Here is an 18,727-nt window from a genome sequence, read left to right as displayed (position 1 = left end):
AGCTGGATAGGATGCTCTGGACTGTGCAGGTATGGAGGACTGCGGGCGGGCGCGCTGTTGGAAGGCGCCGAGCAAACAAAGGAAGGGATTCAGTAAGCACTTTCCTTTAGGTTCAGTATGACTGGGAGTACCTCCCAGACTCCAGCAAGCAGACAATTAGGAACAAACTTATTATTATAAATAGTTTCTTGTTCATCCAGTTACAGAGTCCAAGAGATAATGATGGATAACTGGCTGAGCACTAGGTAGTATATTATATCCAAGGACTAAATGTTGTTTAAAAATCAAGATTCGATTACCCAAGCTAAAAAATAAATAAATAAATAAAGGTTTATACTTCAGTCTGTTGGTTTTGGATGCTCCCTCTTAGTTTACATTAAGACAGTATCGGGCTTAAAGTCTAAGTGTCTACATTGAAAGGTCTTTCCTTCTTAGTGAGAGAGATCGCTATAGATCAGAATTTTTACTGTACCGTCAAATCATGTTATTAATTGCTATTTAATTTGCAAGACTTTATGATATCTATATAGTTTCAAAATGTCTGCAGCTAGCTGGGAGGGTAGAGGTGTGAAGGGCTGGCAACAATGGCAGTTCCAGAAGCTTTGTGGTGGCAATGAGCCCATCTACAGCAGGCATCTCCAGTTCCGCCACGGTCTACACCCTCCCTCACTGATGTCCCGTGGTTGCTAGCACACAATGACATGTCTAAAGCTTGAGCACAGAAGTACAGACAGGTCCTTCCATCTTCAGAGACCCCTTCTCCTAGAGGTAGAACGCTCCCAGCTACTAGATCTTTGAAGAGAATGGTGTCTTATATGTCGTTCTGTTTAGGCCAAGTCTCAATGAAGTTGTTAAATGGATATAAAAATGCAATAAAAATGGGGACTTGAGGCTTGGTGTGACAAATGCTTGTCAGGGTTGAGGAAGCCTGGGCACACAGAGCAGGTGTGGGCCCCTGACCATTGCTAGGATGCTCTGCAGCCTAAGGTGTCCCCTTACCTTCCATCCTTCCATCTGGACCCAGATGGCACCAGAGAGGAAAGCCGAGCCATCCCATCTGTGCCAGGACAGACCTGCTGGAGAAGCTCTGCAGCCTCCCTTCTCACTGGGCCATAGCACGGAGACCCCCCCCCCCCCGAGCAATTATCCACTGGTACACATTTGATCAAATAGCAAGTCTGAAGAGCGGCTGTGACATGGTACAAGCCGTGTGTTCTTGCATGGCTCAGGATAATCACATCCTGTCCATACGTGTCCATGTTTCAGGAATCAATAACCCCGGGTTTCTTTCTCCCTTTCTTCCTTTGACTGTTCTTTGAGCTAGTCACTGTAGCAAGGGAGGGTCAGAGGCACAGAGGGCTGGAGGAAGATAAAATAAGAATGGGGCCTCCTTGCTGTCCGTTAATTGGTTCAATCACGGTTTTGTTTTCTAACGTTCTTGTTGGAAAAGATCAAAACAATTCCAGTTCAATAGCAATCCCTTGATCTCTCTGCTCTCAGTATTTGTAAAATAAAAAGACTAGGTCCGGATGACCCATTTTAAGCAGTCAGTGACCAGCTCTGGAGCCGGCCAGGAATACGGATGATCTCCACACAGATAGCAAGTCTGACTGATCTTAGGACCTACTCTAAGAAGTTATTCCCCATCCTCTCGGTCTCATGCTATAATTGGATATTCCAAACTTGGGATTTTAATGCAAACAAAGTCATCTGGGAGATAAGGCAATTTTGCGATTATGTGACATTGCCATGGAGTTAATAAATTGCTCTTGATTCGAGTGTAGTAGGGAAGATGTTTGATTTCTCCTTAATTGATGATATCCAGGAACAAAGCCCAAGGAGAGCCAGCTGCCTACACTTTCCTCATTAACTGGAATATCCCTCAGAAAGGGAGGACTTGGAAATAAAACTCATGTCCTCAGATTAGTAGGCACCTACTGAATTAGGCTAACTAGTAAATCCCAAGCATCAATAGTCACTGTTAGCTAACACATAGGGACTTTTCTCTTAAAGGATCCAAAGGCTTGTACTCCAAACCATTAACATAAGAGAGAAGAAAGACATGAGTTTGAAATAGAGCCTTCATGAGATGCCTTTACTAGGTCCTCTCATATACATATAGATCTCGTCACTACACAGGCTGAATGTTTGAACACTAGAGTAACACCTAGGATGTCTATAGCATTGGGCAATGATGCTGCTGACTACATAATCTGCCACCCACTCATTCAGTCATCAGTTGTCTCTCGAGCGCCTCCTAGGAGACCGGTCAGAGTGTGACCACAAGAAAAAGGTACGATGTCTGCCTCAAGAGGTCTCAAGCATTACTAACAGACTTGTAAATCTGTTATGAACCCACAAAAATAAGATGAGAGCACTGTAGAGACACAGGATGAGCGGGACAATGTTCTTCGACAGACTTTTGCTAATGAGTTTGTATGTTTTTCAGTCAATCAGTGTTTGTTTTGTTATCTATTCATTATCTTTGTTAGAAGAGGTAGCAGGTTAGTTGGCAACCATAAAACTGGTTTTGATGCCAAGAGTAGCACACTCCACCTTGTCCCTGGTAGGAGGGGGAGAAAGCTGAGGCCTGGGGACAGCATAGAGCAATGACCATGGTGACGTAGAGAACAATGAGTGGCCACCTGGAGACTGAGAGTTTTACACTGGCTTTTATCATTTAATCTCCATATTTCGCCACAGATTAGCAAAGCAACTTGTATGGGGCAGAATTTTGACCCAGATAACCAGAGTCTGTAGCCACAACCACTGGGAAAAGTCACAGTTGACCCACACCCAAGCTGTGGTAGCGGAGCATAGCAACTCCTGAGCACTAATAGGCCAGCAGCCAAGAGCCTTTCACTGGCAGCTTTAAACGTCCCTGTAAAGGCCCAGAGCCTGAGGGTGGAGCAGAGCTGTCTGACCCAGGAACCAGCAGAGGAACTCTCTAAATGGCAGTGCTTCAAGGCCAGGCAGTCTTTGACCTAAGGTCCTTTAGTGTTGCCATTAGTTTAGATGAATGAAGCAAGCGAAGACTGTATAGACTTGAAGTGAGCCCAGTGATTCTTCCCTGTGATGGAAAGAAGCCACCTAGGCAGGAAGCGCCATGTCACTGGGCTGCCTTAAGCATACAGAAAAGCAGGCTATGCTTCGGGTGGCATGGCCACCGCTAAGTTACCCTAATCTAATAGTGCCATCCTACTGGCTCCCTCTGAAGAAGGGAAGCATCTCATGTGCGATCGCCCGCTGACTAACCTCCTGCCTGTGCTCTCTGCCTTCCCCTCCGTGAGGCAGCCAGGATCCTGAACATTGTGTTCATCATTCTTACACTTGTTTTTATGCTATTAAAATATAGGCGCATCCATAACTGATTCTGTGTTAATGACATGCCAGCACATTTCACTGTGCAGATTTAATTTCTCCCATCTTCCTCTCGCTTGATTGAAGAACTGAACTCAATGACCTACAAGATTTAACAACCAATGATTGATCCTGGAGAAAGGAGGAATTCTAATGGCTTGAGGGGGCAGGGAGATATTTTCCTTATATTTTCATATTGCAGTAAAAAGCATGTGTGATATATACGTTTATTTTAATTCATTTTTCAGTGCATAGTTTTGTGGCCTTAGGCATATTGGCCTTGCCATGCTCAGCGGTCTGTGTTCCATCCAGGGAGATATCTGTGGTGTCAGGTGACTCCATCCACATCTCTCTGTAACTGAGGGCACTCAGTCATGTGCAACTGTGCAGCACTGTGGATGATGTCTCTGTGCCCTTCCCTGAGCTTACATCATGGATCCACACATCTTTAAGTGAGGCCTCTGGGTCCCAAGGAAATGGAATCTTCAAAGTTACCTTTGTAGTTTGGGCAAGTTACTCTTGTATTCCATACTGTCTTACCAGCAATGAAGGATGGAAGCTAAGAAAAACCAAACCAAACCAAAACGAAGCTCCTCTCTTTTTAGTTACAAACTTGATGCAGCATTTGCACAAAAGGGAGGGAGGGAATGAGATGCAGAAAAGCAGGAGGAAAAAAAAATCACTCATAAACCAACGCCTCAGACAGAGCTAACCACGGTTGACATTTTAGAATAAGCCTTCCTTCCTTTTTCTTTGAATGTATTTGCATATTTTAACATAATTGCTACCATACTGTACATATTAAGTATGTTCCCATTTTTTTAAATGAGTTTATATGTTTATAGTGTTAGAAAGGCATAAGAATTAAATTGTATGTAGTTACACATCAATCACTTATATTAACAAGAATAACATTAGCTTGAAATCAAGGTTATTCTACAATATTCTAAGCTGATGCTTTTCATATTTATAGGATTTCAGCTATAAAATAAAACCAAACTGAGCCACACCTGGTGGCACAGGTCTGTATTCCCAGCTGAGTCAGAGGCTGAAGTAGGAGGGTTACAAGTTCAAGGCCAGTCTCAGCAACTTTTATTTTTTAAATAAAAAATAAAGAGGGCTTAGATGTAGCTCAGTGGTAGAACACTTGCCAGTGTTAACCAAGCCCCTGAGTTCAGTGCTTGGTATTACCAAAAGTAAAAATAAGATGGGGTTTGTTCCCTTTCCCCGTTAGCCCCTAAACTGTAGAGTCACTCCCTCCCACCCCCCGACTTACTTTTTCACACGTTCCCATGCTATGTGCTTTGTCTTTGTTTCACGTGGCCGTATTTTAACATTCACAAAGCCAACTAATTCTTTTTAGCATCTATTTTCACATCCCTGACCGTGTCACTCTGCTCAGGACTCCACTATCTGTGGACCCAAGTCTGCACCTCAGGGTGCTGTGTTACTCCACTCTCTGCTTTCTCTAGGCATTCGCATGGTTGTAATGGCTATTCTGTGTGTCACTGCTGGGATGGCCAAATCCCAACAGTGCACACAGGGCACTTGCCAACTGTATGGAGCAGTCTAACTGGTCTAACTGTAACGAATTATCTTCCACTCAGTAGGCACTGCCTTTTCAACACTCACTAGAGCATCGACCCAAGAGGGCAAGTTAAACTGGTAGCCCACTGGACATAAAGCTTGGGAGAAATTTAATTTTAATTTCATGCCCAGTTTTCAAAGAGAACCTAAGATATACTAAAAGGGCCTAATTCTAATAACAGTTGAATACTTTGTTTTCCCTGCAATATTGAATCTTCAGAAAGGAGCTGGGCATGGTGGTGGCACATGCCTTTAATCCCAGCACTGGGGAGGCAGAGGCAGAGGCAGGTGGATTTCTGAGTTTGAGGCCAGCCTGGTCTACAAAGTGAGTTCCAGTATAGCCAGGGCTATACAGAGAAACCCCATCTCAAAAAAAAACAAACAACAACAACAACAACAACAACAACAAAAAACTACAAACCACTTAAAAAAGAAAAACCCTTAAATTACAAAAATAAAAAGTACAAAAAAGAAAAGAATTTTCAAAAAGCAAACAAAAAAAAAAAAGAAAAAACCATCTGTTGAATTTGAATAGTTTGTACATCTTTCATTCATTATTGCAGGGGCTGGAAAATTATTTCATAGGATTGAAAAGATTTTTTTGTTCATAAGACACAGAGTAGGTAGTTAAAATTGAATTTCAAATAAACAACAAATCCTTTTTAGTAAAAATATGTCCCATGCAATACTGATGACATCTTAAATTAGAAAATGTTCATTGTTTAGTGGAACCCAACTAAAACTTGTGTATTAGTCACCTTTGTACCACTGTGACGACAGCTCCCGAGGAAACAGGTTTAAAAAAAAAAAAAAAAAAAAAAAGACAGAGTTATTCTGGCTGACAGTGTCAAAGGTTTCAGCCCATCACGGTGAGAAAGTATGGAGGGATTCCACATGGCGCAAATGGCGTTCACATCAGAGAAGAGCAGGAAGCAAGAGGAGGCAGAAGCCAGAGGCTGCCCACCTTCGGAAAGCCCTCCCTAGGGCCTTCCTTCAGTCATCCTGCTCCTCCCGCCCCAGCTGCTGCCATCTCCTAGAGGTTCAACAAGGAGGCAGGTTCTACCTGCCAAACAGCACCAACCACTATAGAACAAGAGTTCAAAGCAGAAGCCTGCAGGTGTCGTCGGGGGGAGGGGGGGTTTCAAACCATACCGTGCTCTATTTTCTTTGGGAGCCTATTGGTAAGGGTCAGATGGTCATCTAAGCCTTCTGAGAGATGAGCATACAACTCTACCATACTATAGGAAGATTCGTGGGCTCCTGTTATTATAAAAATGAGTGACAGGTCCTACCTTGCTCATTCATTCATTCATTCATTCATTTAATAGTTTGTGTGCTTTATGCACTGGGAGAACAGAGAATAAGAGACGGCTTCTGTCCTTGCGGGCTTAGTCTACCGAAGGGAAGCGGACAAAAGAACAAACGAAGAAATAACCAAGAGTGACTTTTAGATGTGCTGCCCAAGGAATGGAAGGGAATGGAGAACCACCAAATGTAAAGACTGAGAGAGTTTTCCCTGGAGAGGATCTTCAGGGGAGACGCCATCCAAGAGGGGTTGCGCTAGCAGAAAGTTGAGAGGCATCGAGAGTAGGCACAGGCAAAGGCCCTGGGGCAGCAAATGACCCATACCCAGAATATAGGAGGAACAGAATAAGAAGAACATTCAAAACTCAGTCAGCTTGGAGTGCCCTAAGGTGGAAGGAGAAGCCAGGTCCACGGAGAGCAGACACTCAAAAAATACCACCTTTGTTGCAAAGCAGAAATGCCCACACAAGCACATGGCCGGCTGAATACTGAACACTTCATAGGACTAACAGATCCAAGCCTTAAAGATACAATGTCCTTATTTTCCAAGTCACAGACTAATGTTTACATATGGTTCTCAATTGTTGGTGTTTATCAGGCCACATCCTGACCTGATTCAATTGACACCGTTGGATCAGACACTGAGGTCAGCATCTTTCCATTCCCTCTGTATATCCAACCATGCTGCACCTTATGAACATGCAGGCTCCGACTCGGATGCCTATGTGATATGTCTATAACTCAGCATGTGTGACAAGCTCCAAGGAGATGCTGATACTGCAGCACTTGGAGTGCGGAGGCTCACGGCTCTATAGCAGTCCTTGCACACGCTCTGCTTGCTATCTTCTTGTTCCCTCCATAACCTTCCTTCCAGCGGTCTTCAAAGTTTCATTACCTGTCCATTGGTCTGCAGAGCACACAGGCTGTTACTGAAACCCCTTTCCTTTTAAAAGGCCTTTCTAAAGCTTAGAGAGCCTGGATGTTCATTCTGTAGCCAAGGTGTGCCCTCCATCTCTGAAAGCAGGCTAATCTCATTAAGAGGAGCCATGAAGTGTCCTGGGTAACAAATACGCCACACAGCCCCTTTGTTCTCAGAATCTCCTCCCCTCGGATGCCTGTGCGCATCTGTTTGTCTCGTAACAGTCTGCACCACGGCCCATTCGTTTTTTTCCCCTTATCACAGTGGTTGCTCCAGAGTACTCGTTCAACTGTGCGCTACTGCTTCTGGCTGACAAGATAATTACATTCCGGGCAGACTCGGAGAAAGACAGGTAGTGCTCAAAAGTTCCAAGGCCGACTACCTAGCCATTGCTGGTACAGACTTCAAGATCAAGCACCTGGTCTAATTAGCACACTCCCATCCTGCCTGCCTGCCTGTCTGCTTGCCCTCGGAATGCTGACAATGGAAAGCCTGAAGTCATCATGCAACCGGAGACAGACAGTCTCCTTTTGCCAGAAACAATGACAAGTTCTTCTTGGAATCTTGGGCGTCCCCGTAACAGAGGGAAGCCTAGGGGTAAACTTTTGCATTAATACCGAGAGCCCTGCATTTACTGATAATGGACAATGAGAAGTGGGGAAATAAAAACCCCACAAGAATGAAAGGCTCTGAGGCAGAGAGCCTTCAGAGTTGAACTCGGAATCATTTATGTCAGCAGGTCCAGGCCCCAACTCTGGCAGAATCACATGCTTTTCCACAGAAGCAAGGCTTTACCACCAAAGACCAGATAAATAACAGAGTACTGGTTTCCTGGGAACCACCCCATCTAGCCCCACCCAGCTTTCATTCCTTCCTACGTTTCTTTTGAGCCGCAGTGTTCCAGTTTGACATTCCTGCACTGGGTAGGAAGGTGTTTTAAAATCTGAGTCACTAAGCATACATAGAGGGCATTGAGATCTTAACTTTCTAATGAGACACCCATGTTCATTTGCTGTTGGCATTTGTACCCATCCCTCCCACGGCAGCCTAATAGAAGACAGCGAGCATTGGCCTAGAGCCACAGTCTGCTTCCACCACCTAAACTTTGGTGCCCGGGCAAGATACCGCCTGCCCTGATTCAACTAAAGGTGTAAGGCTAAAGCGAACAATGCATACACCCCTCTGGTCTGCATGATGTCCCCCTAGAAAGGTATCCAACTCCCATTACTAGAGATGTGACCTAAAGTAGGCTCAACGGGGACAAAGTTACCAGGGATCACACATGGACTCTTAATCTAACAGGACCAGTGTTCTTTCATGGAGGCATAGAGTGTCAGATACTTGTGGCAAAGGCACCGTGGGACAATGGAATTAGGGAACCCATGTTTATGGTGGCTTGGCATGGAGTATATTTTCAGGTGCTTCTTTGCCGTCTGCATCTCTTCTATGGTGAAGCGTCTGGGAGGGTCTTCAACTCCTTTGAAAATAAGATTGTTTTCTTGTTGGGTTTTAAGAAGTCCTCCTAAGTAACAGAGCTTTACGTGATGTAGCCTTTGTAGGTGTTCTCCTTCAGCGTGTGACTTGTCTTCTCGTTCTCTTAAATTGTCTTTCCCGTATTGTAATTGCTTTTCTTTACATCTAGCCCATCGTTCATCTGCCTCGTGGGCCAATTTTTTTGGTATGGTAGCAAAATGTCGTCACCCAAAGTCAAGACCATCTAAAATTTCTCCTGTGATGTCTTTCATGAGATACGGTTTTCAGTCTTTTAAGCAGGTTAGTCTCCTTTTGGAGTTAGATCTTACGAAGGATGGGATGCACATACATCTGTGGTGTGCGTGGACAGTTGTTCCAGTACCATTTGTTGAGAAGACTATTTTTGCTTCTTCATAATGTTCTTGCTCGTTGGGAAAGATCCATTGATTTTACTTATGTTAGCCGGTTTCTGGGCTTTCTGTTCTTTTTAATTGATCTATTTGTCGATACCATACTTTTTGAGGACTGGAGCTTTATAGTGAGTCTTGAAGTTCACTTCCTCTATTTCAGTTGGCTATTCTGAGCCTTTTGCTGCTTCTTATAGACTTTAGCATCTGTCTATCGAGATCTACAAAATAACTTGTTTGTACTTTGATGGGGACAGCATTAGATCTATAGATGGAGTTCTTCCTTTGAAGTCTTATTCATCACTCTTTCTATAGGTAGTGATTTTTGATTTTTGTGGTCTACTTAAAACCATTTTTTTCCCCAAGCCCAGGAAGATCGTGGTGGTTTAAGTGAGAATGTCTCCATAGGTTCACAGACTTGAATACTGGGTCCCTAGTTGGTGGCATCATTTAAGGGGCTTAAGAGGTGTGGTCTTGCTAGAGGAAGTATGCCACCTGAGGGCAGTGAGCTTCGGGAGCTTTGGGCTTCTTCCGACTCTCAGTGGGTATATGCTATGTGTGCGTTATAGAGAGAAAAATATAGGTTGGGAGAATACTATTAAAGAAGAAGTAAAGATAAAGAAGTGAGAAAAATCTTTGTCAGATTAGATGAAATATTTGTGAGCAGATTAGATCCGAGCCAACATCCTGGTAAATGCATTTCAGTAAACTATAGTTAACAAGTATATTTTAAAGTCAGAAACCTCGAGGTAGGCTGCTGATACAATGCTGGATAAGTGTTGCTGAGAAAAAAAAAAAACAAAAACAAAAACAGTGCTACGCAAACGATAAAGTCGTGGTACCCGTGATCAATTACTGAGGCTGCACAGAGAGAATCAAGCAAGCACAAGACCAGATGGAAACCAGCAGCGGTTGCTAAGCACTGAGCTTCGTAAGTTGTTTATGCAAGCTTCCAGTGGACATGTGGAATGTTGACACCTGGTTTCCTCCATTGAACAAGGGACACGAAGAGTGTGGTCACTAGAATACCGTGGCCGATGAGCTTGAAGGTAGTGAGCAGTCTTAGAGACTGTAGCCATATTATAAGAGGAGGGTGTGTACAGATCTAGGCTTGAGTCATCACCCTCCAGGGCAAAAAAAAAAAAAAGCAAGTCAGGATGGCCAGAAAGACGACAGTTAATACTAAACTTCCACCTAGAAGTCAGTGGACCTCTTGAGAGTTCCTCTACAGGAAGTGCACTGCAACAGGAATGGACATCCTGTCAGGAGCTGTCTGTCCCTTGAAAGGCAGAAATGTCAAGAGCCTTCCCAAAGCAAAGAATGCTTACCAAGGTCCCCAGTCATTCTGTCAGAGGAGAAAGCCACTCCCCGTCAGTCCATGGGTGACACAGGTAATCATACATTCCTCTGCTCTTAGCCAAGCCAATGTGCATACCTAAAACTGGTCTGACAGCTGGGCTCTGAGTGACACTGAGGGTGGAGATGCTCTCTGAAGAGGAGGTCAGAGTGTTAGGGGATAAATTCGGACACTGTGTCCTCTGATGGCTGCCTGCTGAGTGATCCCTTGCCACTTGCAAACACGCACTGTTTAAGCAAACAAGCCATCAGTTTTTGAGATGGAAGCCGAGTGAACAAATAAATAAGAAAACCCAGGTGATCCAAAAGAGCACACAGTCAGGAACTCCTGGGCGATGCAGTGGGGGGGGGGGGGGAATCCAAGAAACGCTGTAATTAGGATAATCCATGGAGGGAAGGATAATAGAGAGTCTGCGGCCACACGTGAGACTGCATTTCTAATGAGCTCCTGTGTTTATGGCCTTCACTGTTGCTGACACCACTGTCTTAAGTCACGGGGCTATAATTCATCCACAGGGGTGAAAGGCAGCTCTTCTCTAACTTTAAACACGTTGAATTGCAACAATGTACAACATCGCTTTAAGGTTTTAACAAAGGAAAGGCATTTGATACATACTTACAATAATCATAATGCTATTCAGATTTAAAGCACAAGTTTTCAGTGTTAGACCATTAAAACCAAATTGTCATGTTTCTAGTTAATTATTTGAAATAGTTTGGGGGAGAAATCAGCATCCAAAAATTAATTAATAGTTTTCCTCCGTATAATTGCCAGTGTCATCACTGGCTACTGCTACTGGCTGCCAGCTTCCTTTGTACCCTGGCTCTAGTGGCAATCAGCAAGTGTGATTAACATTAACCACTTGTCCTAATAGCCAAATGCCAAATGTCATACCACATGCAGGATGGTAATTACACATTAGGAAGCGGGAGGGATCAGCATCATTAGCCAAGAATTAACCCCAAATGCAGAGCCACTTGAACCGGTGCTTGCAAAAATAAAAAAAAAAAAAAAATACAGCATCGCATCCTTGGAGATACTAAAATGTCCTTCAAGAGTAGCAATTCTGTGCCCAGCTAAGGACCTTGAGATTCCTTTTCAAAAGGATCCAAACCTTTCTTTGTCTAGAACAAAGGTTTCCACAACAGTCTCTTCCAAGATCGGGTGAATTTGCACACATCCCGGCTCCACTCCAGTGGAATCCAAGTTCCTATGTAGGTATTTGCTGTTAACCACAGTCTCATGCTTCATGGCCCTTTGTGACATGTGTTTATTTGAAGAGGTAAGTCAGCAAGGCAGGGCCGTCCTCAGTTTTCACAAGCTCTCCCTTATTCTGGGAAATGTAAGGGGCCTTCTCCAACATGCTGTGATTGGAAGGAGTAAGATGGGAAGTGGCACCTGCCACTGCTGCCCTTGGCCCCCTCAATACTAAGATACAGCATCAAAGTGGCAGCAGCTGACACATCTGAGAGTTCAGGTTTCAGCAACTTTGAACATGAACCTGGGACTAAGTAGAATGTTTCAACCCCCCCCCCTTCAAAACTGAAGTCCATTGTTTCCATACTAGAAGTGGAGAGAGCTAGGGTTTCCCCAGGTGCATACCTCTGACAGGTCCCTGGGGCCACCAGGTGCCTTTGCATTAAGACATTGGGCCAGCTTCAGGGCTCCTTGGCTTCTCTCCCTTCCCTTCCCCTGGGCCTGGCTTCTTATAGTCACTGTTGTAATTAGTGATGACTATTCTAATTTAGTTCTGTGCATTTCCTAAACCACTTCAGTCGTCTCTGGAATAAGAGAGAGTCTTAGTCGGTGTTATTATCACTACGATGGAACACCATGGCCAAAAGCAACTTGAAACGAAAGGGTTCATTTGGCTTATAAAGTCCATCACGGAAGGAGGTCAGGACAGAAGGACAGCTACTTACTGGCTGATTCCTCATGGTTTGCTCATGGTTAGGACAACCAGCACAGAATTGGCAGCACCCACAATGGGCTGAGGCCTCCTGCATTAATCACTAATTAAGAAAATGCCCTACAGGCTTGCCTACAGCCTCATCTTACTAAGGCATCTTCCCAGTTGAGTGAACACCCACCCTTCTCTGAGGACTATAGATTGTGTCAGGTTGATATAAAACTAGCCAGGACAGATAGGGGGTCAAAATTTCCTTGGACCTATAGAGATGCCCTCAATGGATGACTTCATTCTTCTTTGCAAAGCCTGATCTTCCGGCCACCCTCCAGGCCTAGAACGTTAACCCAATAGTGGTCGTCCTCCCAGGGTGGAAAGACCATCCCAGGAGAAGCGATGTAAACAGAGAACGCAAACTAGTCAGGACTGGTTCTTATGAATCGTGATGCAGGTAGGAGCAATTGCAACTAGCTCTAGGACTATCCTGACTCTCTACAGAGCTGCTCATCACAAGCAGAAGCAGAGAGTTAATGGAGAGTTGTAGAGTTAACAGCTAGCATGCAAGCCCTCCCCCCTTTTCTCCACCAGCTGATCGTTAGTTAAGAGCTCTAGACCCAACGACAGAAGCAACCTCATTCTTTACTTCCCACTGTGTGCACCAAAATGTTGTATCTGCAACAATGGGAAAAGAAAGACATTCATGGAGGCCTGCCCAAAACTTCTGGTCAAAGGATGTTAGGTAAATCTCATTAGGACTTGAGACTTGACTCTGACGTGGTCTAAATCCCCAATTGTGGAATATGGCAAACTTAGATTCCACAGTGGCAACTTAGACCCACCTGTAGCCTGCATCCTGGGGCTGGTTAATCAGAGGGTACCACGGACAACAAGCTGAACTTTGCTCTTAGCATTTCTCAGTTACTGTGAACGATCAAACGTTGACTTACCCCCTGTTCTGTTGTTGTTTGCAGAACTATGCGAAGCTCATTCCTGGAGCAACGGTGGGACTGCTTCAGAAGGATTCTGGGAACATCCTTCAGCTGATCATCTCCGCTTACGAAGTATGCTATTTCCCCTTGCAAGCCGTTGGCTCCCTTAACAGCACCTCATTGCCATCCAGACACTAAGATGTAGGTAGGGAAATGCACTTCCGTTTGTTTGTGGAAGGACTGTCCGTCCAAAGAAAGCCCCTCTCCATCCATGCAACTAAAATAGAGATTCCTATTTACTTATTTCACCCATCTTTCCAAAGGGAGTAGTAGGTAGGAAAACCCTCCAAACTGGGGTTGTTTTAGGATTATAACCCACAGAAGTGTGGCCTCCGAGAAAGCTTTAATACAACTGAAAAGACTCTGAGTCATGACTGAACCCCTCTCTGCTAAACAAACAAACAACAGCATAAGTTGCCAGTGTGTTATGTGGGGATCTAACCCCACAGGTCCAAAGGGGGAAGGTCAAACACAAAGAAAACTACAAGAGCTGATCACACACCAAAATACCAAAGGCTCAGTAAGCAGCGGGCGTATCTATCAGGTTCCCTCGTATTTCTGAAGGAGCAGAGGCCACTGTCTAAGCTTTCCTGGTTGCTCATATAAAACATCCCGAGAAGAGAAGCTTAGGGGAGAAAGGCTCGATTCTAGCTCACAGTTCCAGCTCAGAGTCCGTCCATTGTAGTGGGAAAGTCACAGGGCACGGGTTGGGGACAGTTGGTCACATGAGGATCAGAGTAAGGCAGGCTCTCCTCTAACTGCCACATGCTGGTATTTAGTCATTTAGGACTAAATGATATTTAGTCCTAAATATCATTTTCCTTTTGTGTCTTTCCTTACAAATAAATAATAAATAATCCTAAAATTTGGATAGGTATTTTTAAAAAAAGAAAAAGAAAAACTTTTAGAAGTCAGTAAAGCTCCAGGATTTTTTTTCAAAGAGCATTTACCTAATAAAGAATGATAATAATAAATTTCTCCAAAATTTTGATGTTTGAAAATTGCCCAGTAATAATCTACCCCAATGCTGGGTATATAGGAAGCCAGTGTTCCTTATCTAAACCACAGGCAGAATCACCTGAGGAGTTTTTAGAAAGTTAGTCCTCCTGTGATCCCTTCCACAGACATCTTGGAGATGTTCAGAGGAAAGGCAGAGGCAGGGTTTAGGAAGAGAAATAACTCCCGTGTGATTTTGACACCACCTCACCAATTTCAAAACTTGTGCAACAAGGTGGAAAGCAAGCTACCCCTTCTCAAAGACTCCATTTTCTTCAGAGACTGAAGCACATCGGTATCTACTAACACTGTACAAGGTGGGGCGATTTTGCTCCCTAGCAATGATCAGATGTTGCAGTTTTCTTAGCACTCATCAAAAATTAATCACCATGTCAACTCATCCTTAAAATTCTTCCAGTCAAGAAGACCTGTCAACAACACGCACGTGCGCGCACACACACACACACAAACACACACACCCCGTGCCTCCACTTTCTCATGCACTAATTAAAGTTCTAATGTGTAGAATCAAATAGAATCACAAAGCAATCGCTTCCCTGGCTTATACTGCATTCCATTTTCGTTAGTTTTATACTCTCAAAAGTGTTGGCTGCTAACCACTTCAAAGAAATTAGGCAAACGAGGCAACAGTGGCTGCCTTCCTATTACTCAGCCCGTCAGCCAACCCCATCCACCGCCCCTTCTTGCTCTGTTCCAGGGATTGTCTCACTTAGAGTTTCCAGATTGCTCATACAGTTTACAAGGTAGTTGAGATCAAGTCATTACACATTTGAATGGAATTTGGGGTCTTAAGTTATGGCCTCAAAAACACCAAGGACTGGGCCTGGAAAGAAGGCTCAGGGGTTAGGAGCAGGCTCAGGGGTTAGGAGCAGGCTCAGGGGTTAGGAGCAGGCTCAGGAGTTAGGAGCAGGCTCAGGGGTTAGGAGCACTAGGTACACTTGCCGAAGGTGTGGGTTTCATTCTAAACACCCACATGGCAGCTCACAAACATCTGTAGCTATGGTGCCCCTTCTCGGGCCACCACTGGCACTGGGCACACACAGCGTGCACACATACACAAGCATACACACACACTGTGCACACATACACAAGCATACACACATAGTGTGCACACATACATAGGCATACATACAGACAAAACACTCACTTACATAAAGGACAATAGCAAGAAGCACGTACCAATCTGCTAGGTTACATTACAGTATTCTAAAGTTCTTGTTGAAGCGATTTTATTCATGAGGTGACGTGTGTAAAAGATTGTGACACTTGTTTAGTAATATTATTTTTTACTCTTTTATTCTTAAATGCATTTGGAAAAGACTTTCAAATTAAAAAAAAAACCTATAGACAGAATTTCTTCTTTAGGCGAGGGTGGGGAGGAGAGAGAGAGAGAGAGAGAGAGAGGGAGAGAGAGAGAGAGAGAGAGAGAGAGAGAGAGAGAGAGANGAGAGAGAGAGAGAGAGAGAGAGAGAGAGAGAGAGAGAGAGAGATTAACTTCTAGCAAGGCAGAAGCCACTTGTAGCTACAAACATTAGCTAAGTGTTTTTAAATTCTGTCTTGATATTAAAAAAGAAAACACTTAAAACTGGCTGCGTACTCTCTCGCCCACTCATTAATTTCCTTCCTTCCCTTACTACATACTAAAGGCAACTGAAGTGTGGCTGCAGGGGATTGGCTGCTCTTCTGGAATTTTACCTTTAGGAAGGAATTCATTTGGGCTCTTTGCTCAGCCTTGTAGGAGATGCTAAAAATTTTAATAATAATAGTAATAATGAGTGGAATGATGAGAAAAATAAATTAGTGTTTATTTCCTTTACTTGGGAAATATACATTAGTAATATTCCCAATAAAATTTGCACACTAGTACTCAATTATTTCAATGCTGAGATTCCTGTCATTTAGGTTAGAAAATGCCACCCACTAGTTCTTATTGTCACTAGCACACACATCTCTTTTTTTTCCTATTCAGCTTCTGACCAACCCTGCCACTCTCTCCAGCATTACTTCCCCCCCTAATTCTTGGTGATTTTAGCACAACACACTTTGGAGGACTGAGACAATAGCTTGTTCAATAGCTTACCTTGCATGCATAAGCACTTAAGTTGGATCCCCAGAAGGCACACAGAGAAGCTGGCACGGTGCACACTTGCAATACCATTGTGAAGGCCCAGACAGGCAGATGCCTGGAGCTTGCTGGCCAGCCAGCCTAGCCAATTTGGTGAGTAGGAGGCTAATGAGAGACCCTGACTCAATAAACAAGATGGGTGGTCTCTGGAACCAACACCTGAGTTGTCCTGTGGCTTCCACACACACACTTACACAAGTGTGCCCTCATGTGCATGGGTGAGCGTGTGCTCATGAGCTCATGAGCATATATACTTTCATGTGTACACCAGACTTTGGAAGTAGAGTTATTGTTCCATGCAGTGGGCAAAATTACACTTTGGAAAAAATTCAAGCAAAATGTGCTTTTACCCTGCCAAAATTGAGGGAAAGGGATAGAGCACATTATACTCCCAGTGTCATAGGTAAATAGATGATAGGTGATAGAAAATAGATGATAGATAGATAGATAGATAGATAGATAGATAGATAGATAGATAGATGCATACATACATACATACATACATACATACATACATGATATACACCAACAGTAAAATAGGTATGAACTCAAAACTTTTTGTATGAACTGAAATATAACTCAACTTATGATATTTAAGTACTTTTATTAGGTTTTCTTGTTTGATATTTTTGTCTTGTCTCCTTATATATGTTATAAGTAACTAAGGAATAGAAAAAGCAGGATGAGAACCTCTCAGGATAGAAATTCAGTCTTATCCAAGATCTGACTTGACATTCAAGGCATAATAACTCCCCCGAATAACTTTAAGGTATAACTCTCCCACACACCGTACTTTAACACCTCTAAGATTTTGGGGGGGTCTGGAGGTATAACTCACTGGTGAGTGTTGGGGTGGCATTGCATAAGGACCTATGTTTGATTCCCACCTATAATGATAAGAGAACATGTTGTAATTAGTGAGGTCTTTACAGACATCACGTGTCAGGTGGCAAAGACAGTATTGTCTTCATCACAATCGCAATCACTGCCATTTCAAATCATCACATTAACTTTTGCTACTTAAAATGTTAAATGTAGTAGCTGTTGTAAGATCACTTACAATTTTTGAACTACGACTCAATATTTAAATGAAAAGTTGTTATAGATGCAGAAATGGACCCAACAAAGCAGCAGGGTGTAAATTTGCTATCAGTGCTGCAAGTGTTCCTTGCTAGGGGATGGATAGGAGAGCCTGCTCTCCTCCCAGAGCGGCATGGGCTGCTCTCTGAGAACCGAGAGGCATCGATGCATACAAGTGAAGGGTACCATTATCATATCTGTGCATTGTTACATATGCACCACTGGTACATAAGCAAAAGAACTGTCTTTATGTTGCCAAGCTATGCAACCCAGGTCAGGAGAATTTGCTGAATCCTTCAGAGTGCATGAAACAACTTGCAGGCAATAATTGGCTCCTGTCTGTCACGGGCTGTGCAAAAACACCTTCAGGAATATTGTCATAGCTTACTTGCCATGGGATAGTATATCTCAACATTGACAATGTCTGAGAAATATATACATACACACAAACATATATGCATATATACACACAATGTGTATATCACATATATAGTATATATCACAGTCCTGCTTGATTAGTGAAATGATGATTTTTTATATTCAATTTAGCTTTATTAATTTATAGTTTTTTATTTTGTTCTCATATGCATATATCACGTGAACATACACGAGCATACTCACATACACCAAAGCATGCGTATGGGTATTGACTCTTACCTTTCACCTTGTTTAAGGTGTGTGTGGGGGGGTTTCTTGTTTCTCGTTAATTCGCTGTTACATATGCCAGAAAGCAAGCCAGGCTTCTCTTGTCTCTGCCTGGCAGCACATCACAGATTGGAGAGTACAGACTTAAGTCCTGGGACCCTCTTCACATGGGTCCTGAGAACTAGAATTCAGACCCTCCGTACACAGCAAGAGTTTTACGCATTAACTCATCTCCCTGGCATCAAGCAGTTTCTTTTCCCTTTTTACTTATGACTTCCCTTAACCCTTTCTTGTCTACACTAAAGGAACTGCGGTCCGAGGTGGAACTGGAAGTGTTAGGGGACACGGAAGGACTCAACCTGTCTTTCACGGCTCTCTGTAACAACGGCGTCCTCTTCCCACACCAAAAGAAATGCTCCCGCATGAAAGTCGGAGACACGGTAGGTAGATCCCCGGTAGATGTTTAGAAACAACAATTAGATGGGTCGGAGGCTAGCTAGCTCAGCTTGCTGAAGCTGGGTTTCTTGGCGAAGCCAGTCTCCACCATCCGCCCTGTC

General features: G+C 43.6%; 1 protein-coding gene across 7 annotated transcripts in view; it reads left to right on the top strand.

The window, feature by feature from the left end:
- Itgb6 (integrin subunit beta 6) overlaps positions 1-18,727 on the top strand; it is a 121,992-nt gene that overhangs the window by 74,077 nt on the left and 29,188 nt on the right. For all 7 annotated transcript variants that reach the window (XM_021194519.2, XM_029536477.1, XM_029536479.1 and 4 more), the window contains 2 exons: positions 13,286-13,375; positions 18,476-18,610. In XM_021194519.2, coding sequence (XP_021050178.1) covers positions 13,286-13,375; positions 18,476-18,610 — 225 coding nt within the window. The remainder of the gene's footprint in view (positions 1-13,285; positions 13,376-18,475; positions 18,611-18,727) is intronic.

The sequence above is a fragment of the Mus pahari genome, chromosome 3 (assembly GCF_900095145.1).
Source record: "Mus pahari chromosome 3, PAHARI_EIJ_v1.1, whole genome shotgun sequence".
Lineage (NCBI taxonomy): Eukaryota > Metazoa > Chordata > Mammalia > Rodentia > Muridae > Mus > Mus pahari.
This window is presented reverse-complemented; position numbering and strand designations above follow the sequence as displayed.